General features: G+C 38.5%; 1 protein-coding gene and 1 long non-coding RNA gene across 2 annotated transcripts; both read right to left on the reverse strand.

The window, feature by feature from the left end:
• Positions 1–1,584: 1,584 nt before the first annotated feature.
• On the reverse strand, positions 1,585–3,707 carry LOC134652135 (uncharacterized). Its single transcript, XR_010097159.1, has 3 exons — positions 3,550–3,707; positions 2,538–2,957; positions 1,585–1,785 (listed from the first exon to the last, which is right to left on the reverse strand). It is a non-coding gene; the product is annotated as an uncharacterized LOC134652135 (long non-coding RNA).
• A 2,477-nt stretch (positions 3,708–6,184) lies between these two features.
• LOC134652224 (WW domain-binding protein 2) lies at positions 6,185–16,597 on the reverse strand. The gene is made up of 7 exons (XM_063507395.1): positions 16,423–16,597; positions 15,630–15,804; positions 14,928–15,087; positions 14,421–14,551; positions 9,026–9,212; positions 7,759–7,838; positions 6,185–6,393 (listed from the first exon to the last, which is right to left on the reverse strand). The coding sequence occupies exons 1-7, from the start codon at positions 16,476–16,478 to the stop codon at positions 6,346–6,348; spliced, it is 837 nt and encodes a 278-aa protein (XP_063363465.1). The 5' UTR covers positions 16,479–16,597; the 3' UTR covers positions 6,185–6,345.
• Positions 16,598–26,675: the final 10,078 nt, after the last annotated feature.

Raw genomic sequence — 26,675 nt, forward strand, 5'->3', positions numbered from 1 at the left:
AAAGGCATCATTCAGCCTCGGCAGAAATTCATGAGTTCCTTTCCTTGGTCTACTATTTTACGTTCATCACCCGTTACTATCATACCTGGTCTCCCCTAAGATTGAACTTTTGTATAGGTACGTCCTGGTTTGCGTGAGTGGCAGTCTTAAGGCAGCTGGCTTCCGAAAATATGTGGACTACCTATTTACTTGCATGCTCCTTTGTACAAAGCTGTCAATAAGGGCGATTAAGTACGTAGGTACTCAGGTAGGTCAATAACAACTAACCTCATTCTACAAACTCACCCATAATATGCTTTCGTTATTAATCATATAGTGGATTCTTCTTGACTCATAATTTTAAGCGTTATGAAATCCCATTTTGGAGGTTTAGTGAAACTTTTTTTGTAATGTTTTGACTGAATGATTTTGTAATCTTCTAATTTCAATAACACTGACGTTTGTCATTCATTTTTCTTTTTTCTAGCAGTTTTCATAGGGCCAGTACCAGCCAGTACAAACAATTACGGGGGCGACGCAAAGAGTAGTATAATATATACTTACTTTACTCTTTGGCGATGACACTGTTAGTGCAAAGGTTAGCAAAGAAAATAGAATCACTACGTGAAGATCGAAATTTAGTTATCTGCCTCTTTATCGCTCGAATATGCAAGAGTGATAGAGAGCTTAGATAACGAAATTTAGATTTTCTTGTTTCGCGGTAGACTCTTAGATTGTGGTAATGGCACCCCCTACGCAGAGTTTCGCGTAACTGCAAGTTGTTGAAAAAAAGTCTGGTTCGGAAAGAGAAGAGTCATGGAATGTATTGGGCCCCATAGATTCCACGATTCTTCTCTTGAAGTTAATATACTTAAGTGTGCGAGTGTGTTTGTATGTTGAACAATAGTAGTTTATGCAACAGTGATATAATAAGGGTTCTTAAAATTCAAGGGTCGAAGTTACAAAACGAGACGTAGTCGAGTTTTGTAAAAAAAGACCCGAGAATTTTAAGAACCAATTATGAGCTGTTGCATACATTACTTTTTCTATGACAGCTGCAGCAAAAAAAAAAAAAAAAAGACCCTTGAATTTTAAGAACCAATTATGAGCTGTTGCATACATTACTTTTTCTATGACAGCTGCAGCAAAAAAAAAAAAAAAAAAAAAAAAAAAAAAAAAAAAAAAAAAAGTTATTATTAAAAAAAATTATTATTAAAAAAAAAATTATTATTAAAAAAAAAGAGTTATTATTAAAAAAAAGAGTTATTATTTAAAAAAAATTGAGTTATTATTTAAAAAAAAAAGGAGTTATTATTGTAAATGAAAACATACCTCTTTCAATCAAGATGATCGGAACTTGTATCTTTAAAAAAAATAAAGCAGTTGTATTATACTCATAAGATGACTGCTAGCAGTCATCTTATGAGCCTATAGACAAAGCATTCAAATGACATTGCTTTAGATATCACTGTCAGTCATTTAATTGACACATTTAAGTGCTGGAGTAGAAAAAATATTTTAAATACAAATTTAACACGTAAAGATCATTTTAATATACCTATTTACTGTAACTGGAGAAAAAAAAATGTATAATTGAGAACAATATTGGCAGATGCGTCGGCTTCAACTGGCTACTGGACACGGGTTATGGACGTTAGAGTATTGTGCAATAGCGACTGCAGTAGGTCCCGCAGCACGGACAGCAGCACTCGTCGCAGCACTCCTGGCAGTTCTGGCGGCAGGCAGCACTGCAGCACTTCCCGCAGCAATGCCGGCAGCCCTTCCGCCTGAGCCTGCCCCTGTGCCCTTAAAATTAAAACAGACTTCCCTCAGTGACAGAGAATATTTCCACCATATCTCCAAAGAGAATAGAGTGTTACTGTCATGGTAAATTATGCCCCAGTACATTTACTGCCATCTTTTGACAAAAGATTAAAGTTATTAGAACGCCATTTGACTTTGACCCTTATTCTATGATATTTCATAATTTTTCGTTGGTAAACTTCGGAGATAAGGGGGGGAGGGGATGTTTATTTTTTCACATTTTCCTTCAAAATTGTTTTTTTCACTATGATAAATATGTAAATAAAAAATTGTTTTATCTTCAATTAGAGCTCTTTCAAATGACATCCCACTCGACCTAGTACCTAACTAGACTTTGAAATTGTGCTCCCTCTTTATATTGGGCATTTTCCATTCTAATAAAAAAAATACACTTCAATTAATATGTTTGGGTTAGCGTTATTTATAACTATTCCAAATTTCAAATCGATGGCTTCAGTGGTTCTCGAGATATTTAGCGATATGACAGACAGACGGACAGAGTCGCACGATAAAGGTTCCTTTTGTACCTTATGGCTCCTCTACATGATGGGCCAACGCCGGCCACTCCAAGGGACGCAGCCATGCGGTAGAATGAGATAGTAATATCACTTGCTCCCTCTAACGCATAAATGCGTCCCTTGGAGTGGCCGGCGTTGGCCCATCGTGTAGAGGAGCCATTAATTTTTGGTACGGAACCCTAAAAATGATATAATAATGAATTAATGATGCACTACCTTTTCCAGCACAACATTCCCTTTCAGCTCGCGGTGTTCCCTTCGATCTTTGGTATTTCAAATATCTATGCGTTCCGTGCAGCCTATCGTACTTTCTCAATCTTGCCTCCTTAGACTTTCTCTTAAGGTATTTTTCAATCTGGGCAGTGTTTCGGGGAGATGAAGTGTTCATGCTTCTGCCTGAACCGCCATCTGAATACTTTTTACAATAGCCACATGAGCTCAAGGATCTTGTAGCCATGATGGAGACTGCACTTTGGCAAGGCCTTATGCCCAATTTGGTGGTCCTCGATAGACATTGTTGTGGTCGGGAGCACGCAGGTAACGTGGGATGGCAGCGTAAGGCTTGCCCCGTCGCGCATGACGCACTCGGAGTGCAGGGTGGGTGAATTGCGGGTGCCATAGTACGTGTCGGTTTCTCTGAAAATAGCGTTATTATATAAATAAAGATAATATAATGATATTAAAATTAAGAAGAAGCTAGCACTACTACCATAATGTCTAGACTCTAGATAACAGTAGATCTTCCAGCTAAAGAACAAATACTATACCTGCTGAACATACCTTTCCGTCTCTCCCGTGGTGCTCTAGGTAAGTAATTTTATAATTTCCAGAAGTCTTGTTTGTGTATCAAAGGTGTCGGTGACACTACAGCCTAATTTTCTCTGATATATAAAAACATTTTTGACCCTGGTCTAACCGGATGTTCAAAGTTTCAATGTAGGCTGGGCTTAGGCTGCGTACACCGGCAACCGAGATGCAACTAAACATTACCTTCACTTCTCTTTTCTAAAGCACAATCACCAGCATACATAACGAACGCACTGCACACAAATCCTGAACACGACGTTATTCTTAAGGCGTTAAAGAGCATGTTCAGATATTTTTAAGCTCCGACGCAAGTAAAGGAGTGATGTTTTGATGTTATAGTGGATAGCAACATTACAAAGAAGTCTGCAGAGGTAAATATACCTAAGTGACTACCTAAACCTTGAACCACCCTTGAACTCACCTATTGCATTCTTCTATCAGAAATTATGCGCCGCATCATAATTGTTAAAGGTATGTGCTACTAAAATACAATGAATAATTTCCTACGCTTTACATTTTGTCGTTCTGATCAACGTGTTGTTGGCTTTCTGGGTGACATATATTTTGATCTTCTGTTTTTAATACGTGACATTTGTCATTTATGATATTTTGTCTATTATGGGCAAAGAGAATTTGCATTTCAGAATTATTGGCAATGGGCAACTTTGTTACAAAATAACAGCAAAATAAACATTGAGGTGGCTCACTGGGTGGCTCTAATATAATAGTCTGTGCAGAAAGAGAAGAGTCGTGACTGTATGGGATCCAATACAGCCTACGACTCTACTTTTTCCGCACAGCCTCTACCCAAAGATAAACCATTTTTAGGGTTCCGTAGTGAACTGAAAATTATAATTTTATCATGTCCGTCTATCCCGTGAATCCCGTCCTAGGTAGGTATCCTCCCGTACGTAGGTACGGGACAATGGGGTTAAAAAGTGTAGGGGTCTGTGAACACTTTTTGATGATATGGAGATAGTTTGAGGCCCGAGGAAAAACATATAGTAGTGTTTATCCATCATCGCCATCATTTCATGCAAGATGAATCGCGGGCAGAAGCTCGTTTCTCCATAAATGTATGCACTATACTATGGTGACTTAATTTTCTCTCATGGTCATGAAATAACAAAACACAAAACATTAAAGCAATAATTTTAATTTATATTAACACTATAGATACACAATACAATGCAAAAAAAACAATTAAAGCCTGATATTCAAATATAACTTTTATTATTTATACATTTTATAATATTACATATCGCATTTAATAGAACCAGAAGATTGTGAATATTGTTCAATTGTAAGTTCTAAGGTACAGGCACATTCAAAATTATCGAATAAGACTTGTTTAACGTATAACTATAATATTTTATCTGTGCAACATATTTTTCTACAACAATCAGTCATACACGAATGTCAAATATTTTGTATAATATTTCGTTTAGAGTGTGCGGAAACAGAAGAGTCGTGGAATGTATGGGGCCTTGATGGGGCTCTATACCTTGCACGACTCTTCTCTTTTCGAACAGACTCTACAATTATTTTTAAACGAGTAGATACAATCGCGATTTGTATCGCGTTTATTGAGAATGTAGTTCTCAGAACTAAGAACGGCACAAACAGTGCTTTCTTCTCACAATCAAATCTAAACGGGATGTGTAACGATTATAAGGAATGTAACGTTGATAAAAAAAAAATTGCGCAATGATTTCGATTCAACCCGTAAGTAGGTTAGAACTAAAGGGGCCCACTGATTAACAGTCCGCCGGACGGTATCGGCCTGTCAGTTAGAACAAAAAGTTGACAGTTCCGAACAACGGACAGGCCGATATCACAGTACACTAAAAACAGTAGTGAATCTAAGGCCGCTCGGCAAGTTATTTACCTACTCATGCGTTGGCGCTTAGGGTTGTCACTTTTATTTTTAGTTAAATATTATTTGCGTGTTATGAGTAGCACTAGGTTTCTATTTATATAATATAATGAAATGTTCTATCAATTCATAAATGAGGTGTAAATTAAGGCCGGTAAGAGCTGGCAAATGCGAGCGTACTCGAATCCGCGCGATCACAGTCGCGGTACGGCCCACACTGCCGCCACCGTATGCCCCCGTATATAATGCGAATGTGTGCGTGGCAGCGCGTGCGTACACGACGCCCGGCGCGCACGCACACATTCAAGCCGGCAGCGGCACATTTCTATGAAGATTCACTACTGTTCTTGTACTGTGCCGATATCGTCCGGCGGACTGGTAATCAGTGGGCCCCTTTAAGACCATATAACTAGACGCGCTAAAAATATGTAAGGGACACATATTTCTTTCTCTCTTCTGTTTTGTACAGAATGTAAATTCTCCACCGGTTGTACTAAACTTTGAATTGGCGGCTTTTCAATACTACATTGCCGGTATACTCAGATGCGTATGTTTTTGTACCGCTATAGATGACTACTTATTGTCAATACTTAGCACGATTATAACATCGGGCAAGTTATTCCGTCGACGAACTGTAAGGAAATAAGTGTTGAGTTGAAATGTATGTAGTTATCTTTAGGTACTAACGTCAAGGTACGTTCAGACCTAGCATATCTGCCGCTCGCGTGCATTAAGAAAAACTGACTACGCTACGCTGGATTTGGACTTTTGGACGCACCTTGAGTGTACCGGGTTGAAAAGAGATCAGTGGTTCAGGGTGCTTGTTTTCAAAATACCACAATACCACAAAGTCTATCAAACCAAACACAATTTCTGACAAATGTTTGCTGTCAACAATTTCTGATGAACATTTTGTCACCGTGATTGTCATATTTAGAAGCAACAAAGCTTCTAAAATATATATAGATATTTCGGGTCTTGGTTACTTCATTTGTAATTTATCGTTGAGTTAAAGTCCTGACCGAGTCGATATTTTTTTTAATGTTTTCGACATTTGTTTCATTAATAAAGTAGTCGAAGGTTTTAAATTTTATAAATATTTTGAAGAAAAAATTGACCTAAGACAAAAAAGTCGGTCGATGTAACTGTTTGTTTGAGAAATTATAAGTGCATGTTGAAGAGAAATGTCAGTGGTGTTTTAAAATTGTGGTATTTAGAAAATAGTGGGCACACTGGGCGTGAGCGTTTACAGTATGGTCTCTTTACTGCAGCAGGGCTCGGGCAGCGGCGTGGCGCCGACAGGCAGCGGCGCCTGCCCGAGGTGGAAGTGCGGACAGTGCCTTAGTTTTCTTTCTTCGACGTAGATTCTTGATAGGTCGGGGGCTGATCCTGGAATTGAAACATTAGTTTTGTTACTCTTAAGACTCATTGGTACGCTAGATGTCCTTTAGAAGTCCCCTAGTACTTCTATAACAAACAAGTGGAAGTATTCGTCACAGAAGTGTTAGTCTCAAAAGCTCAGTTGTTAGAGCGGCGGATTGGTATCCTGGAGTTGCAAGCCGGTGGCTGTATATTTTTCCACTTTTCCTTTATTTAAAATGTTTTATTATGCTACGCTACTACACCAATTCACCAATCAATCGGTCGATCAATCTTGTATAGTCAAACAGTTATCAATTGGACATCAACTTTAATCGATTATAACCATAAGTTCGTCACTTTTGGCATGCATTAAATGACAACAGTAGGTATTACTTCAATTAACTTACATTATGTGAATCTATGATGTTAATTTATTTTGCTTTTGTTTTATCTATGCTCTTCAAACGAGACATTATATTAGTGCTTATAAAATCATCACAAAATATCACCGACACTCAGTTCTCAAACAATTTTCAAAACTTGTAAAAACTACATCCACGATTGCGTTCGTTTTGCGTATTTTTCAGAAAACTTCTACGTAAAGTCGTGGCATTAGGTTCAACAATAATTCTTATGAATTGAGAGAATTTCTATAGATTCCGGAGGATTTAATTCCAATGCCCGACGATGACACGAGAAGGCGGCCACTCCGTAATAAATCATCGTAAATAACGTAATAGGTAAGTATCTAAACCTTTGTTTACTTTTTTATTCCGTTTCAAACTCAAGAAGACGGTACGAGTACTTGATAGATTCGGTTATAAAGTCGGACAATGGAGCCGGAAAGGTATAAACTGGAATTCCCTAATAAAATAACTTATCATCATTTCCTTATTATTTTAAGATTCTTGTGGTTTTCCAACACCTGGGTGGTGGAAATCGGAATTCTAAAAAGTCGAAGTCGTGAGCAATCTTCGAGCAATGGATAGCTCTAAAATCATTGACATATAATATCTAAGGACGGGCTAATGGGGCACTAAAAATGGTACTAGTTCAGCGGTGTTACTCACGAATTCCAATCAGTCGTGCAGTATAACGCAACTAGTTGCGACCAATAGCGCGCGTAATGCGAATTCGTCAACCAATCGTGCGCGTGATGCGTACTCATCAACCAATCGGGTTGTAGCGATTTCACACCGCTGTACTGGCACTGGCCCACGTCATGCCTCATTATTATTGCCCGTAAAGCCAGTCCCTAGATATCTATGTCAATGTCTAAAATATATTGATAAACTAAAAATATGTAGTACTATTATATTGGAGTCTAGATAAAACAACGTAATGCAATGTGAAATGATTAAATGAGTCAACTATGTTATAGTGGATACTTACGTATGGCGGCGGAACGTAGGCCGTTTGGGGCCTGTTAGGGTCATAGTAGGCGCTTCTAGCCGCCTCGGCCGCTTTGGCATCTGCAAATGGTAACCAAACTACTGCACAATCGTACACTAACTATTATATACTAATAGCAACTCTCATTTTGTCAGGTGACAACAACTCGCTAATTAGTAATTACCACCACATGTTTATAGTCATAGTTAATCGTATTGGTTCCAAAATAAGGTTGGTTTTTGTTTAATTATTTATTAGTGATTCGTGTGTTCTATTGGTAGACTTACACAAGGCATAATAAGGTATACGAATTATCTATATACTTTTAGTGCCGTAACTAAATTGCTAGAGACTAATATAAATACCTAAAATTACCTACATAAATATATTTACATTTATTTATAAAAATATATTCTAGACGATAATAATAATGATATTTGGTACCTACATTATTTAGTCATCCTACTTTTTAGTATAAGTTGCATTAAAATTGTCAAATAGTTTAATAAGCAATTCATAAATTTGTTGTCAGTTTTCTTTTAGAAACTGGTAAATGTGAAAGTAAATAAAATTCCAAGAGATTGAAATTCTTATCGAAATGCTATAAGTATGTAAGATTATTCAAACAGACAGACAGATAGTATTTTTTAACTGACTTATACCGTAGAATTTATTTCCAGCAAAAATCTTTTTTTATCTATCTACCTAAACCGAAACCGACCTAGGTCTCAAACTCTCCACCAATAGGGATGTTGACACATGTTGAATTTTATAACAAAATCTAGTAAAATAGATAGCAAACGAGCAATTTATCACAATAATGTGGATATTAAAATAAAATATTGAAAAATTACAAAAATACAGGACCTGAAAGTTTCAAAATTTAAGTTTTTTTTAACTTCCAAAAACGATAAAAGTAAGGGTACCATTCGATTCCATACATTTCACCAAAAAAAATATTGTAAAGCAACTATATACATAAACGCAATATTTCACCGACAAAAACGCAATTTTCTTGTTTTGTCCATACTACAACGTGGGCGATGACGTCACGGCCTCTGGCCGTTTTGTATAGGGCGTTTCGCGAGTGAAGTGCGACTGTCGGACTTTGACTACAATTTCTGACTTTTGTGTTACTTTAATGCAATGGGTCCCATATAGAGATTTGATCCTAAAAACAAACCCGATCGATTGATACCATAAAAAAAATTAGTCATGTAGCCTATTACAAACACAATTCACAAAATGAAACAGCATCGTCTCTCACCATTGGGCGACATGCCGTTGGTCTGCGGCTGCGGCGGCGCGAAGCCGCCGGGGTAACCGGGCGGGGCGGCGGCGGCGCCCGACAACCCGCCCGCGCCCGCCGGGTACCCCGCGCCCGCCACGCCGGGGTACGGCGGCGGGCTATTGGACACGAACACGGAGTTCGGTGGCGGCTGGTCGGGGAACGCCTGACAATATTTCGATTGTGTTAGTGATATATTTTACCCATATTTTGTTGACCCTGCCTATAATATTTATTTATTTATTAATAGCGCTCTAGAACAGGGCTCTCCAAACCCCAGCTCCAAACAGCAGCAACCATACATACACCCCCCCCCCCCCTATAATATGGCCCTCAGGTAAAAAAGTTTGGAGACCCCTGCTCTAGAATACCACACTGTCCCTTATCAGTACCGGCAACCCTAAGTATAAGTATACTAGTTATCATAATCATCTATACCATTGTCGAAAGAAATATAGGTAAATATACAAAACAGCAAGACTATGCCACACTTGTACTCTGAAATACCCGAAATTAAATAATATTCAGGGTCATCAATGATCTCATCATCGGTCCTGCCCTGAGTTAGTGAAGATTTCTGATTACATTTTTGATCCTTGATAGAAATAGAATTGATTGGCAAAGTTTGTGTTAGAAATTTAGAATAGTATGAACGCAAGCCCCTACCAATAATGCCTGAGCAATGTCTCGCACTCGTTTATATAGGCTACTAAACATATAGGCGCTCTCTCTCTGTGTGCCTACATGTTGCCGCGTCACCATCAAAGTACTTGTAATTTTGATTTTCTTTTAATATATTCGTTAAAGTCTACTCTGCTTGTGTTATTTATTTCATCAGGTTATGGGCCTCTCCCTACCTGTTAAAGTTAGTTTCGAGAAATATTAAGTGATTAACGTAAAATAAAGTAATAAAATCTCGGGAACTTAACCTCAAAAGTCGAGTTTAGTTTCGGTCGCCGGAGTTTATTTTTTCAGCTTTTCAGCATATAAGTTGTAAAAGATGGCATCAAACAGTCATATGATGGCCATAGAAAAGCTCACAGGCCGTGACAACTGGACAAGTTGGAGTTTCGCCGTCAAAGCCTATCTTCAACATGAGGAACTTTGGAACTGTGTTGAAGGTACAGATACAGATGCTAAGAAAGACTTAAAGGCAAAATCAAAGCTTATACTCTTAGTGGATCCCATGTTATATGTTCATATACAAGAGGCAAATTCAGCGAAAGAGGTATGGGACAATTTAACACAAGCATTTCAAGACTCAGGTTTGCTACGGAAAGTTGGTTTATTAAAAGACTTGATAAATACAACCTTAGAAAACAGTAGTAGCATAGAAGATTATGTGAATAAATTAATGTCTTCAGCGCACAAGTTGCGAAATATATCATTTGAAGTAGATGATGAGTGGCTCGGGACACTGATGTTAGCAGGCTTGCCGGATGTTTACAAGCCTATGATAATGGGAATAGAGAGTTCCGGTGTGAAAATTAGTGCAGACTTGATAAAAACAAAGCTCTTGCAAGAGGTGACAAGAACTGACACTACCGCTAGTACCGCTTTCTACACAAACTCCAAAAATAAATATTCCAAAAGTAATCAGTCTCCGTCTCAGACTAAACCTAAGGGTCCGCGTTGTTTTACATGCAACAAGTACGGGCATTTGAGCAAGAATTGTTGGCACAAGAAGAATAAATCAGATGCTAAAAATAATAAAGATAATTGTGGTTTCATCGCTGCATTTTCAGCCATGCAGTCAAATAATGATATGAACTGGTATGTGGACACTGGGTGTTCACATCATTCAACACCGCACCGAGAATGGTTGGAAAATGTAAGAAATCCGCCTATTAAAAGCATAACAATTGCTAACAACCAACAATTAGATGTAGAATGTTGTGGCGATTTATCAATACAGGTACCAGACAAAAATGGAGGAAGTAATGCAATTCTGGTGAGAGAAGTATTATTTGTACCTGAAATGGCTACTAATTTGTTATCTGTGGGTATGATAATTAAAGCTGGCTGTAAAATTGATTTTCATAAAAAAGGCTGTGACATAAAAAACCAGACCGGGCAAATAGTAGCTACTTGCACTGAAATGAACAATACCTATAAGCTTAATGTTTTTAATAAGGAAGTTAAGGCGATGACAGCTACGACAGCGACAGATACCTACTTAATGCATCAGAGAATGGGGCATTTGAATTTTAATGATGTTGATAAAATACCAAACTGTGCTACCGGTGTTCAATTAGTACAGCAGTCTGAAAGTTGTGTAACATGTGTTTCATGCTTAGAAGGAAAGCAAACAAGACAACCATTTCCAAGCAGTGGCTCCCGGGCAAAAGAGTTGCTAGAGCTAATCCATAGTGATGTATGTGGTCCGCTACAAACCGCATCAGTTGGAGGTTGCAGGTACTTTACAACTTTTATTGATGATTATTCAAGGAAAGTTTTTGTGTATTTTATCAAGAGTAAAGCCGAGGTATTCGATAAATTTTTAGAATTTAAATGTCGTGTAGAAAATGAGTTGAATAAAAAGATAAAGATGGTGCGCAGTGACAATGGGAAAGAATATGTAAATAAAAACTTTGATGTTTATTTGAAGAAAAATGGCATAATGCACCAGACATCCACTCCATACACACCCGAACAGAATGGGATGTCGGAACGTATGAACCGAACGCTTATTGAACGTGCTAAATGTATGATCTTAAATGCTGGTTTACAGAATGACCTGTGGGCTGAGGCAGTGGCGACTGCGGCGTATATTGTAAATCGCTCGCCAACTCGTGCACTTGCCTACATCACACCTGAAGAAGTATGGACCGGAAATAAACCAGATTTGAGCCATATGAGAATATTTGGATGCAAGGCAATGGTGCATGTACCAAAAGAAAAACGACAGAAACTGGATGCAAAATCAAGTGAGTTTATTTTTGTTGGTTATTCGGAATGTACTAAAGGGTACCGGTTTATGGATCCTAAAACCAAGAAAATAATCATGAGTAGAGATGTCGTATTTCTCGAATCAAGTGTTAAGCGAAATATAGTTCCTGCCACGCCTGAAAACTCTGAAACAAAAACAAAACAGGTTAGAAACATAAATTTGAAAAGTAAAGTAAAAAATGTAAAGAAAAATGTGATATACTTACCTTTAACGGAACAGCCTGAAGTGAGGTCTGAAGATGATGATGAAGATGATAATGATGATGATGACGAAGACACTACACTGGAAACTTCAGATACACCAAGCTCAAGTTCTACTGTGTGTGATTGTCTTACAGACGTTCCAACTACACCGAGGACTCCGATAGAGCCCGAATCATCAAGCTCAAGTCCTATAGTAGATGAAGATCCCACAGATGAAACATTCTTACCTGATAATAATGAGAGCTTTCATACTCCTCAGTCGTACAAAGAAAAACTCCGCCCACGCCGTGACAAGCAGGGTACCGATTTAAAACCGACTTCTTACATGTGCATGAACGCTGAGTCAACACCAAGTCTGCTAAACAGCGATCCTCAGAGCCTTGAAGAGGCTCTTAAAGATGATAAGGCGACAGAGTGGATAAAAGCGATGCATGAAGAATATCAATCGTTAATAAAAAATAATACCTGGTCTCTAGTGGATAAACCGGCTGGTAAAAAAGTTATTCCATGCAAATGGGTGTATAAAACAAAAATGAACGAAAATGGAGATATAACACGTTATAAAGCCAGGCTTGTTATTAAAGGTTATAAACAGACAAAAGGAATTGACTACCATGAGATCTATGCACCTGTTGTAAGATACTCCTCTGTTAGATATCTCATTGGATTAGCTGCAAAATATCATCTAAAAATACATCAAATGGACGCTGTTACAGCGTTTCTTCAGGGCGATGTTGAAGAAGAAATATATATGTCTCCGCCACCTTATTTTGAACAAGGAAATAAAGTATGTTGTTTAAACAAAGCCATCTATGGGCTAAAGCAAGCAAGTAGACAATGGAACAAGAAATTAAACAGTGTTTTATTGGAAATTGGGTTAGTCAGATCAAAGGTGGACCCATGTATCTACTATAGAATATTAAACAAAGAAGATATATTTTTTGTAACTGTATATGTGGATGACTTGCTATGCTTGTTCAACAATGACAGCACTGCTAATATGATCAAAGAAAAATTGAAAGAAAAGTTTCATATGAAGGATATGGGAAGAGCGACCCAATGTATTGGTTTCAAGATCACCGAAAACAAAAATAAAGAAATATCACTTGACCAATCTATTTATATAGAGAAAATTTTAAGTCGGTTTGGAATGTTGGATAGTAAACCAGTATGGACTCCAAGTGAAGCAAATATACAGTTGAAGAAAGCTGAAAGTAGTGAAGAGATACTGGCTGACATACCTTATCATGAGGCCGTTGGGTGCTTATTGTATTTGTCTCAAGGGACAAGACCCGACATAGCATATATTGTCAATTCATTGAGTAGATTCAATAACCAGCCGACTGCTCAACACTGGACAACACTGAAGAGGGTCCTAAGATATTTGAAGGCTACAATCGATTACAAACTAACCTTCAATGGTAATAATGAAAATATTACTGGTTACTGCGATGCTGATTGGGCCGGTAACACTGAAGACCGAAGATCGTGTACTGGGTACACATTTATTTTTCAGGGTGCCGCCATAAGTTGGTGTTCCAAACGTCAACCAACTATTGCTCTATCAACTGCTGAAGCCGAGTACATGTCGTTATCTACAGCTGTACAAGAGGCACTCTGGTTAAAGCAATTACAAGATGAATTTTGGCCAGAGCTTTCACAATTACCAATAACTATATTTTGTGATAACCAAAGTGCAATTAGCATTTCAGGTACCGAGGCATTCCGTGCTAGAAGTAAACACATAGATGTCCGGTATCACTTTGTGAGAGAGAAGATAGCCACCAAACAAATTGTGGTTAAGTACATGAAGTCTCAAGAAATGGTGGCTGACGTATTGACAAAGGCTTTGCATCAACCAAAACACAAGGCCTTCACCGAATCAATGGGTTTGCGTTCAGTGGAGGATGTTAGAAATTTAGAATAGTATGAACGCAAGCCCCTACCAATAATGCCTGAGCAATGTCTCGCACTCGTTTATATAGGCTACTAAACATATAGGCGCTCTCTCTCTGTGTGCCTACATGTTGCCGCGTCACCATCAAAGTACTTGTAATTTTGATTTTCTTTTAATATATTCGTTAAAGTCTACTCTGCTTGTGTTATTTATTTCATCAGTTTGTTATTTGTTTTCTTTCAGCAAATTAAGCTATCTCAAAAAATGAAAATAGTACTCCTGAAAGGCCCTGAGACCTTCACCTTATACACTGTATGTACTTACAGTGTAGGGCGGCACCCATCCGTAGTAGCCCTGCGGCGGCGGCGCATAAGCCGGTGGCGGGGCGGCGTACCAGGGGCCGGTCGGCGGCGTGTACGGCGGCGGCGCGGCGCCCGGCGTGCCGTGCCGTGACGCTACGAACATACAAATATACTTCACACAAACTGAACATCGGCGTCGTAGAGTGTGCCATAATCCTAAAGGTTGATTTGATGAATTTCAATGTTTGAATGTAGTAAAATATTCTGGAAGTGCCTGGGAGGTAGCAATCAGACAAAGCCTGCACATGTTTAAATCGTTTTTTTTCGAGAAACAGGTTTAGTTTCAATAACTGAAGAAAATTAAAAAGCGTGAAATTTAATCTAATCATACCTACAGCTATGTTTATGATTAACATAGTCTGAGTCACATATCAGTGCATAACACAACCAAGATAACATAACAATGAATGCTAAGAGCTAAATGCAAATAAATCTTTACATTTGTTTGTTACCTGAGTAGGAATCTTACCAAGATGTGCGGCTTTCAGCATGGCCTGCCCGAACTCGATGGCTCCGCCAGACTTGAATACCAGTTTAAATTTTACTTCTCCAACAAAGTTGCCATTGGGCTGAGCGCGCACCTTGCCCTTGATGAAGTTTGCGGAGAACATGGGCTGCTCCACATTGACCTGCAAAGTAAATCAACTTACAACATGTATCTAAAAATTTTGATACAATTTTCATTTAACAACCAACACAACATGTTTTAATAGTATGTTAGTTTATAATCCAATACCGAACTAGTTCAAGCCTATTGATTAAATTATGGTGATTAGTTATGACATGATTTAGGCTGACAATAGTAGTTATAATCAAGTCAGCAAATAAGTGGTGTCTGCATCTCTTAACCATATTACAACCACATGTTGCATTAGTATACTTCCTTGTCGCAAATAAAGTACATACACATAGCCTCGTCCAGCTCACCATACTCAGTTTAAGCCATAGAAATTTAAGCTAAAAATGGAATATGCCCTTTAGGAATCACAGGACACAGGTATCGTCTTGGGTTGTCCCATTCGTTTTTCGTCAAGTTCTTAAATTAGTCCTATTCTGCTTTCGTCACCCATTCTACATTCGTCACAATCGTCAGTGGCTTTCAATGTATTGGGCATTACTTTTTCTAATTTATAATTTGATAAAATATAATAAGTACATAAGTAGTCCTTACATCTTGCAGAGCAATGAAGGGAAAGCTGAATGACCTCAGGCTGTCAGCAACGTTCTTGGAGTTGTAGATCATGCGGTGTGTAGTGAGGTACATGCGCCCATTCTTGCTCCCCTTGAACTCGGGGGTGTCATTGCCATAGAAGTCGACCATGACATTGTCGGAGAACAGGATGATGCTAAAATTATTCATTATCAGTTATTTAAACTTTAATAAATTCTTTTTATATTAATACAAACATATAAGACTATAAAATCATAATAATCCTGTTTTTATCAAAATTAAAATTTAGTGCTAGGAACAAAGGGGTTGAGTGTTGAGTGATAACATTATATTTTTTATCTATCGAACATTACCAAATCAACAATCTCAAAGCTCCCTACAAGATTTAACACTGTTAATTGCATCACTCAGAGTGGAAAATACAAGTGAAGCAAGGGCTTCAACTACTTGCAGATTCTACATCCTACTTTACCCCTCTTCAAACCATGTTGACTAACTGTACTTATGCCAGTAAAGGGACCCTTTAGTTTATTCCAACCACTCTGCTTTGGAGCACCAATCACCAATAGGGCTGTACTAATTGCGTCACAATAACATCATGATTATAAAAAGTTCAAGCTGTGGCAGACGAACATCTGCTGATCGAATTTAGAGTACATTATTTTTCCCGTACAGTCCTTCCTTATCACTACACAATCAATTTTATCTCCAATTCAGACAGGACGCATAGAAAGTTCTACTTCTGTTTATCAATGTACAAACGTAATTATAATCAACTATGAATGTGACTCACGCTTCCCCTGCATGTATCAGGACGCCATGATCGGCGTGGGCCGTGTTTAAGGACATTTTAAACACTACTTGATCACAATTTTTAACAAATAAACTTTCACATCAAATGAAAACTGCGTAGGAAATTAGCGATCGAATATTTCAAGAACATTCGTCACCGCTTTTTCAGTTGTGCTGGGTTTGACAGTGACACAGATGACATCTGTCATTGTATTTTTTCTGGTTACAATTTCGTCAAATTTAGCGTTGTTTTAACAATAACTCAAACCGCCCAGCGGGCGCAGCATGCTTCCACTTTTATCGCCTATCACTATGCCCGTCGCTTTCGCACTTACATACTTGTTAGAACGTGACAGGCATGGTGACAAGCGATAAAAATGCGACCGTGCTACCACCGCAGGTTCAGACTATTTCAGATTGTATTAAAAACCTCTTGACATTTTCGGAGGACCACGGAACGATTTGTTTTAAGAATTACTTGAATAGTTTATCATTGATAGTAATGACAATGAGTCCGGTTAATGCTCAACCCAGGAATGTACGGGAGCCACTAATACACAACCAAATAATGCTCAACCCAAGAATGTACAGCCCAATAATTGGCGTCCATGATGGACGCGGATTATTGGGCTGTACATTCCTGGGTTGAGCATTCTCGGTCCGCGCAAGTTTGGTCCGGGGCGATAATACGAAGCCACTATTTTCACAGGGCAATAATGTACGACCCCATAATTCGCGTCCACTAATTTGAGTCCCTTGGCTTTCAATTATTGGGCTGAACATTATTGGTACAGGTCGAGAAAGCCCGACCCAATAATGTACGACCCAATAATTGGAAGCCAAAAACCAGAGACATTCTTTTTTTTAAGGGAGCTGTCAAAATTAGTAGTGACGTTCTGACATGAGCTCTTGACAGCTCAAAAATAATCGGTTTTTCTAGTGACATCTATCAGTGACATTGACAGTATTGACACTTGTTGCTTAAGTTGCTTTACAATTTCTGTATCAATTTTTATTTTTCATGTATTTTTGCGAGGAATACAGAAGTACGGACGTGACTCGAACGAAGACGGCTAAGTGTAGACGTGGCCCATTTACTTGCTGAGCGAAATCAGAATAACCAATGGCGTCTGGAAGAATCACATAACCCACGGCGAGCTTCAATCATATCAGTACAGATGCAAGAACCCTGTTCTGAGTCTCTGATCCATAAGTGTGGCCTGCTTAGGCCTTAGGACACGTGTCGGCATCCTCGATAACATCAATCAATCCCACAGTGACTTGTTACCTGATACGACTGTTACCTACGACTGTTACGACAAACCATGTAAAAAATATGTGTCAATGAAATTCAAATATTGTGAAGAACATTACAAGTTGCTCAAGTTGTGGTGTCGGCAGTACCACTTCTACGACCGAGCAGTCTTGATACGCCGTGTCTACGAAGAAAGACTCAGAAGACTTCAAGACGCATCAATCACATGCAAGTTAGAAGAGCCACAATTAGAGCCCAAGTACATCGCAGACCTGCAGGATTTGAAGGCACAAATAGAAGAACGCTTACACTACATGCAGATCACCCAACCAGCACCAGCAGATGACGTCGCAGAATTGGCCAGGGTGGAGTTAGCAATGAGAAAACATTACACACAGAGATTCTGCATTACTAAAGACAACAATCATGACATGTGGGAAGACCACTTGAAAAACATAACAAAAAGTGAAGTGAAAAACAAAGACAATGATCGTGAGTTATTAGAACAGTATGCTAAAGAACAGTGGTTATTAGAATTAAGAGCCATAGTCTATGATTATTCACCAGACTTGACATCACCGACTACTCACTTAACAACTAATCAATTAGGATTAGAAGTAAATTTAGAAAAAATTAAGGATACACCGATAGTAAATAAGCTAAACTTAATGTCATGTTTGCCAATTGGCGATAAGTATAATACATTTTTAGAAACGTATGTAGATTTTAGTAAGACTAGCATTAATGAAATGTATTATAATTATCACTATGGCTACCCCATATTCAATTATGTGCCGTCCCAGGAAACATGGGCATAGATCGAATATTATAGCCAATAGAATTTATTCGTATGATGTTGTAGAACATAGCCAATAGAATTGTATCTCGATATTGTAGAATATACTTGTTATTAGCCTATGTACTTATTAATTTACTTGTTTTTAGGCTATGTACTTATCAGTTTATTTGTTTTTAGGCTATGCACTTATTAATTTACTTGTTACATATTAGGTTATGCACTTATTAATTTACTTGTTATTCACTTATAAACGGTGGTGGCCGAGTGGATATGACGCCCGACTTTCAATCCGGAGGTCGCGGGTTCAAATCCTGGCTCGTACCAATGAGTTTTTCGGAACTTATGTACGAAATATCAATTTACCACTAGCTTTTCGGTGAAGGAAAACATCGTGAGGAAACCTGCAATACATCTGCGAAGAAATTCAAAGGTGTATGTGAAGTCCCCAATCCGCTTTGGGCTAGCGTGGGGACTATAGCCCGAGCCCTCTCGCGCATGAGAGAAGGCCTGTGCCTAACAGTGGGACGTATAAAGGCTGAATTATTATTTATTATTATTATTACTTATAAATAAAAATTATGCTATGAATACATGTTTTTTTTTTCATGATGTTATTACCCGACTACGGCAAAGCAAAAGGAGGGTTATGATTTTGACCATTATGTATGTGGGTATGTATGTATGTATGTTCATCTGTTCCCTCATAACTTCAAAAGCACGCATTATAACTTGACAAATGATGTGTCATTCGAATTTCTTGATTGTCCGCTGGTTATAGGCTTATAACGTCACATTAAATTGATCATGCGCCCTCTAGAGGTCATAAAGTCAGGAACAAAAAAATTAAATGAAGTACAATACAATACTCTTTATTGCACACCTCACATACACGTAGTTTACAATAAATGTACAATAACATAAACAAAGACAATAGAGGTAACAACAGGCGGTCTTATCGCTAAAGAGCGATCTCTTCCAGACAACCTTTGGATATCGGAGACAAAATAATTAGAATATACGGTAGGTGGCGCAAATAAAAAATATGAAAAGTCGAATTGAATATAACCAAACAACACAAAACATTAATAAAGATAAACATACTTAAATACATACAACCATAAACATACATCTAGACATACATACATACATAAAAACTACAATATATACCTATTAAATAAAGAAACAACAGTGTCAATTATTATAAAAATAAAAACTAAGGTAGGGAAAGATAGTATTCCTTAAGGTTATGATGCCGTGTCATATATCATTTCAAAGAGCGTAATTAGCACATTTCAAATATGTACATATTATAAGCTTTTGCCCCCGGTTTTGCTTGCATGTACCCAGTGCCGGCCCGAGCCCTTGATCAGGGTAGAGCGAAATCGGGTTTTGGCGCCCTTCGTTGAAGTTTTCAAGCTTATTTTCCACCCCCATTCCCCCCCTCGCCACGCTCGCGTCTTTTAAAACTTTTTTCTCATTTGCCATTTTTGCGCCCCCCTTGCCATCCGGCGCCTAGAGCGGCCGCTCTACCTTAGATCCGGCCCTGCATGTACCTACCCGATAAAACATTAATATTGCGGGTAATACGAATTTCGGATCCGCTAGCGCTCAGGATTCTATAAATGCTGCGGGCGTAGCTCGACGTACGTGGCGCACTACAATGCCTACCATCTAAATATGTCGGGCGTAGCCCGATGTACGTGGCGCACTACAATACCGGGCACCGAAGGTGACCTCATACTAAATGTGTCGGGCGTCGCCCCACGTTCGTGGCGCACTACAATGCCGGGCACCGAAGGTGCCCTCATACTAAATGCGTCGGGCGCAGCCCGACGTCCGTGGCGCACTACAATGCCGAAATGCGTCGGGCGTAGTTCGACGTAGGTGGCGAACGACAATACCAGGCACCTCATACTAAATGCGTCGGGCATAGCCCGACGTACGTGTCGCACTGCAATGCCGGGCACCGAAGGTGCCCTCATACTAAAATAAATAAGTTTTTGGCAAAAATTTCATTTTTGGTACAAGCTTTTATCGCTGACTGTACTTTTCTTACGACAGACAACTAATACTTATCGAGACAATTCTATAAACCCCTAACACAATTAGGTTGCGTTGTTTCATCACAGAGTTCCTATGGCCACCTCCTGTCTCCATCATCAGATCAGCTCGATGGTACCATAATATTGCATTGTCACCCGACTTACAATGTCAAATAACATTGAGTTTTTCTTTATTGATTTAAAAGCCATTTAAATTATGAGTGGCCACCATAAATTACGGGGCTTACGGTCACGTGATCGCCTTACGCCCCTTACGGTCACGTAATCGCCTTACGCTGTCTCGAGTTTATCATTTTTTCCCCACCTCAAAAAGTGCCCAGCGCCGCTAAAGAAGTTTTCACTTCAAAAATAAGTTCAAAAACTAAAACCCGACTACTGAAAAATTGCGCTCTTAAAAGTATGAAACAAGGAAAAAATTCATCTCAAAATCGCATTTAGAAAATATTTTATATTTATTATCTTTAAATTATAGATATTCAGAGGATAGCCGTGGTCGTATGCCACTATTCTTTAAACTTTAAAGCTTATGTTAGCTTAGTTATTTACTGTATTGTGTTGTTAAATGGGTAAGTGGCAAGTTTGATGCCACGAATATTCGGCAACTATTCGGTATTCGACCGAATGTTGCCTACTATTCGGCCGAATACCGAATATCTGTTGCACCTACTTAAAAAGAAAAATTGCACAATAATAATAGTCAAAAACTATGTAGGTAAGGTATATTTAGAATGTGTTCTTGGAAAGTTGTTAAATACGAAGACCCTTGTTTGAGCATTTGTTGATTAAAAAATATTTGTGTCATGCCGAATATTCGGTATTCGGCCAAAACCACTATTCGGGGCATCTCTAGTATTAATGTCTTTCCTATCACGAAACAATGATATTCCGGACCTGTGGGAGGCGTTTGCCGAGCCGAAGACAATATATTATATATTGCCTTTTGACATTTTAATGCCCGTAGGGGCTACACCGAGTGGATGCTGCCCTTGCCCGTCATGGGACGCACGTGGAAGCAGCACCCGCCAAGGTGTATAAAGACTGAGATGTCACGAATATTCGGCAACTATTCGGTATTCGGCCTTTTTGCCGAATATTCGGTATTCGGCCATATGTTCTCTACTATTCGGCCGAATACCGAATATCTCTTGCCTCTAACTAAAAAGAATAATTACACAAAAAAAATACCAAATTTAGGTATAAGTATTTAATATTTAAAAAGTATTATTGGAAAGTTGTTAAATAGGAAGAACCTTTATTATTTAAGCATTTGTTGATTATGAAATATTTTATTTTTATCATGGGTCTGGTTTCATTGACTCTAACCCTACATTCATTAGTCCTGTTTTACAAAAAATATATCTTAGAACGAAACTTGTGTAAGTCGCTGCGGGCTAAATAATAAAAAATGTCTACCTACCTACATATATATTTTCTTGTCTATATTTTGGAAACACTTAATAAATTTGCACATAACTCTTACTTCTTAGTATAAGTAATGTTAACTCATGTAAGTGAATTGTAATATTCTTATGAGTAATAAAATTCTTTAAACCTAAACGTTGTGCTTTGTTGGCGAACAGTTTTCATAATATTGTGACTCACAATGTTCGCATCTCATGCCGAATATTCGGTCGCCGAATATTCGGTATTCGGCCGATAGAGTGGCCGAATATTCGGTATTCGGCCAAAACCATTATTCGGGGCATCTCTAATAAAGACTATTGAGAGTTGATGGAATCTAAAATGGACTAGGCTAGGCTATTGGGTCAAAGCCATGGACTTACTGGGCCTACTGGGCTACCGCTATGCTATGGCATTGTAAACCAGACGCCTGCCTAATAAAATGGTATAGGTAATACAATTTTATTTCGGGCAGATGGTGACTCGCCCCCACGTACAAGGTGAGCCCCCACATTAAGCTACATCTAAGTTGACTCAAGCGCAACACCGGTGCGAGGGCTGAGGGTAGATAACTAGAGAGGTGTCACTGGACTTTAAACATACCTGTAGCCAACTTGCCACTTATGTTTTCACATCTACCCTCGAGAACGTAGATTTCACGACTCCACTCTGGACAGCCGGCTAAGGCAAGCCGGAGGCAGACAATCCTAATCTGTTATGTTGTGCTATTATAATTTAAACCTTTTTTTAAATACTGTAAAGATTGGGGGTGTCATTCTGAATCCCTAACAACGTTTGTCCTAAAGTCACTTGCCCTAACTGGTTTGTCCTAATGGGCACATGCCATAACGATCAATTGTCATAACGATTATTTTCTATAATGTAAGGTTCTGAAAAATGGTTAGGTTTTAGAACTTGCTGCCACAAAAGTGGGTTAGGTTAGGGTTCAACTGCGACCCTCGCAAAAAAGAAAATATGCATAATAACATTAAGATAAGTAATCAATATCAGGATAACCAAAATTAGGGTTTTTAGTGTTAGGACAACTGATCATTATGACAAACAATATTAGGGAATGCATCGATAGGAGAAAAGACTTTAGGGATTTAGATATAGATCCAGGATTGGATTCCAGCGATAAAAAGTTTCTACTATAACTATTGCATACTGTTTAACAGTTGGAAAAGGTGAAAAAATATTTTATATTAACAAAAAATAATTTTCTCCAAATTAAATGTTATCTATAGCCAAGTCGAGCAAAACAAAGAGGCACGGCCGTACCACCCTTTTCTCGAAGCGATTCAGGATTTCAGGCCATTTTCGACGTCCTGTAATTTTGTGCTGGCTGAATGGCTGAAGCTAGAACCCTGAATTTTCAGTAATCTATCTATAGGGCTTAACATGCTTAAGATATATTCTCAAAAACATTCAATTTGAATTTGTAGTTTAAGAATTATTTAAGGAAAGTATGTGTTCCTTAATTTCGACACTGATTCACTCATTCACGATCATCATAATTCTAAGGTACTTCTAGCATACCCACAAGCTTCACATTTTAAACATAAGTAGTTTTCAGCTTATCAAGCCATAGAAAACCTAAAAGTCACGTTTTAAAGATCTAAGAACTGCATAAGTAAGTTTGTAATCCCATATAAATATATGCTATTACAAAATTACTGTTGCAGTTCCTACAAATAGTAGGTAAAGTAATAGTAAAGGTACACTACGATGTACGATGTGAGTATGAATGAAGATGTGTTTAGTTATGATATGTGTATACATAGTATGGGTACGAGTACCCGAAAAGAAGGACTGCCTACAAAAAGAGATGAGATCTCATCAAAAACATTACATGTAAAAAGGTGCAAGTCTCGCAACGCTTCTATACTACAAAAAAGTTTAAGCTGTAAAATGTGAAACCAAGTCGGTTATTTTAATCAGTGCCAGAGTGCCAGGGGGTGTTAAAACCGTATCAATAAGATATCTTTAATTTGTAATACATAGAATGACTTGGCAATCGCACATAATGCTTTACTCGTACCGTATACTCACCGTACCGTACACTAAATATGTGTATTGTGTAATGCTCAAACTGCAATTAGCGCTAGCGTTATGTTCAAATTAGAATTATTTTGAATAGGTGACGATGATCCTTATGTCATTATGCAGCCGTGCGATGGCCAAGTCATTATACGTATTACAAATTAAAGATATCTTATTGATACGGTTTTAACACCCCCTGGCACTGATTAAAATAACCGACTTGGTTTCACATTACATCTTAAACTTTTTTGTAGTAGAAGCGTTGCGAAACTTGCACCTTTTTACATGTACCTAATGTTTTTGATGATTTGTTTGTTTGTAGGTAATTGTATTGTATTCGTTCACAAAATAATATATCATCAAAATGGAGGCCTGAAAGTTAAATTGATTACCTCAATATTGACTTAGTCCATAGTTTCCCAAAGTGGTCAATACCGCCCCCCAATGGACGCTGAAGAGTTTCAGGGGGGCGGTAAGGGCCGCGGAAGCGATTGGGGGGCGTTCATGCTGCCCAGGGGGGCGCTTCCGCAAGTGAAAAAAAAAACCGGCCAAGTGCGAGTCGGACTCGCGCACGGAGGGTTCCGCACCATCAACAAAAAATAGAGCAAAACAAGCAAAAAAAACGGTCACCCATCCAAGTACTGACCCCGCCCGACGTTGCTTAACTTCGGTCAAAAATCACGTTTGTTGTATGGGAGCCCCACTTAAATCTTTATTTTATTCTGTTTTTAGTATTTGTTGTTATACCGGCAACAGAAATACGTCATCTGTGAAAATTTCAACTGTCTAGCTATCACGGTTCGTGAGATACAGCCTGGTGACAGACGGACGGACGGACGGACGGACAGCGGAGTCTTAGTAATAGGGTCCCGTTTTTACCCCTAAAAACTAAAATATTAAGATATTTAATACAAATAGATTTATACCTGAGAAGGTATACGGTTTATTTGTGTTCCTACCTAAAACAGCATTTTGAGGAATTAATTCTCAACAAGCTGGAAATCGTTTTAATACCTTCATTTGGTCCTAAAATAAATGCGTGTAATCAGAGTTTGCTCAATTCCAGGAGGTGTGCATAAATTTTGTGAACCTTGGAAGTTCAATTTTTCCTTGGATTTCCAAACCACTCGATGTAGAAGGAATCATCAATTGGGATCAGATACTGGCGAAAAATAATTTCGGATTTTAACACAATTATGCCAAAAAAAAACCAACAACGGGTTGCACTCCGGGAGTGCCGACAGAAGTGAAAACTCAATGACTAGTCCAAAATGTCTGCAGCACTATGTATAATTGACCCATCCTGCATCCTCCTTTCTATTGAAAAACTTTAGTTCCGAAATTGCTGGTCAGTGAGCTTGTTTAAAATTCGAAATACAAATTTGTAGCGTTAATTGTTTAAAATTCGAATAGAAATTGTAAAGTTACCTTGCAGACCTCGCATCTAAATATATTTGGTCATGATATTTTGAGTTTTATTCACCAGTACTAGAGTTAATTTTATTAGCGATTTCATCGAGATGTACCTAGCTTTATTGATGTCGGGAACCCAGTGCACAAACCACGGGTCAAGCCTGATGACGTCACCTAATCTCAAGTGCTGCGCCAGCGCCGGCGCGCGGGCGGTGCCACGGGACAGTTCCTATCGACCCTTGACACGTGTAGACGCATTGATCTCCGATTATTAATTGTGATTACCTAATTAGTGATTCTGATTAGAGATTTGGCAATACAAGGATGTTGTATGTTGTTTATTGACTTTCGTGCAATTATAGTGTGTCTCAGTTGAATCTAGACTGTTTTACTATGTCGAAGAACCCTAGGACTAATTAGTTATTAGGATGCCCACAAATAGACAATAATCTGATGATCCAGGCCATTCTGCGACATATTTGAGTGATATAAAGTTAGAATGTAACTGTGAGATACTCGTATTTCAGCCCGTACAAGATTAGAACCTTTTCCATGTATAGTTGCACCAAGAAAAGTCTGCAGCGGATTTGATAGCGCACGCAGTGTAATGTAAGTGTTATTTATACGTCATAATTTCATAGAAGTTTGACGTTTAAAATGACACTTGCACTGCGTGGACTATCTAAATCGCTGCAGACTTTTCACGGTCTGACTTTAATGTCATTGAGTTTTTCTTTAGTGATCCATCTAAATCTTACGGTCACGTGATCGCCTTACGCTGTCTCGAGTTTATCATTTTTTTCCCCACCTCAAAAAGTGCCCAGCGCCGCTAAAGAAGTTTTCACTTCAAAAATTGTGACACACTTTTATTTCTGACTGTACTTATTCTTATTTACATGTCTATCTAGCGAGTACTTCTTGCTTGAGACCTTTCTAATGAGCCTAACTCGTTGTGTTTGTGTTTTTCCATCGAGGAGTTCCTTTGGCTGCCTACGGACCAGGCATGTTGCGGATGTAGATTTTTTGACATCCGCGGATGCGGATGCGGATGCGGATATTTAAAGGCTCACATCCGCGGATGCGGATGTCAAGATTAGGTACTTAGAAAACGTCAAATATTAAATTTTTAGTATTTTTTTATTTAAAAAAAAAACGAAACGTTTAGTATTTGAGCAAGAATATAGGTGCGTTATATTTAATAAACAGTAACTTGGCCGACTTTTCTGGATCTAGACGATTTCGTTATAGGTAATGACGAAATTACCCAGTACTTACGCCGC

The sequence above is a fragment of the Cydia amplana genome, chromosome 11 (genome assembly GCF_948474715.1).
Source record: "Cydia amplana chromosome 11, ilCydAmpl1.1, whole genome shotgun sequence".
NCBI classification, from domain to species: Eukaryota; Metazoa; Arthropoda; class Insecta; order Lepidoptera; family Tortricidae; genus Cydia; species Cydia amplana.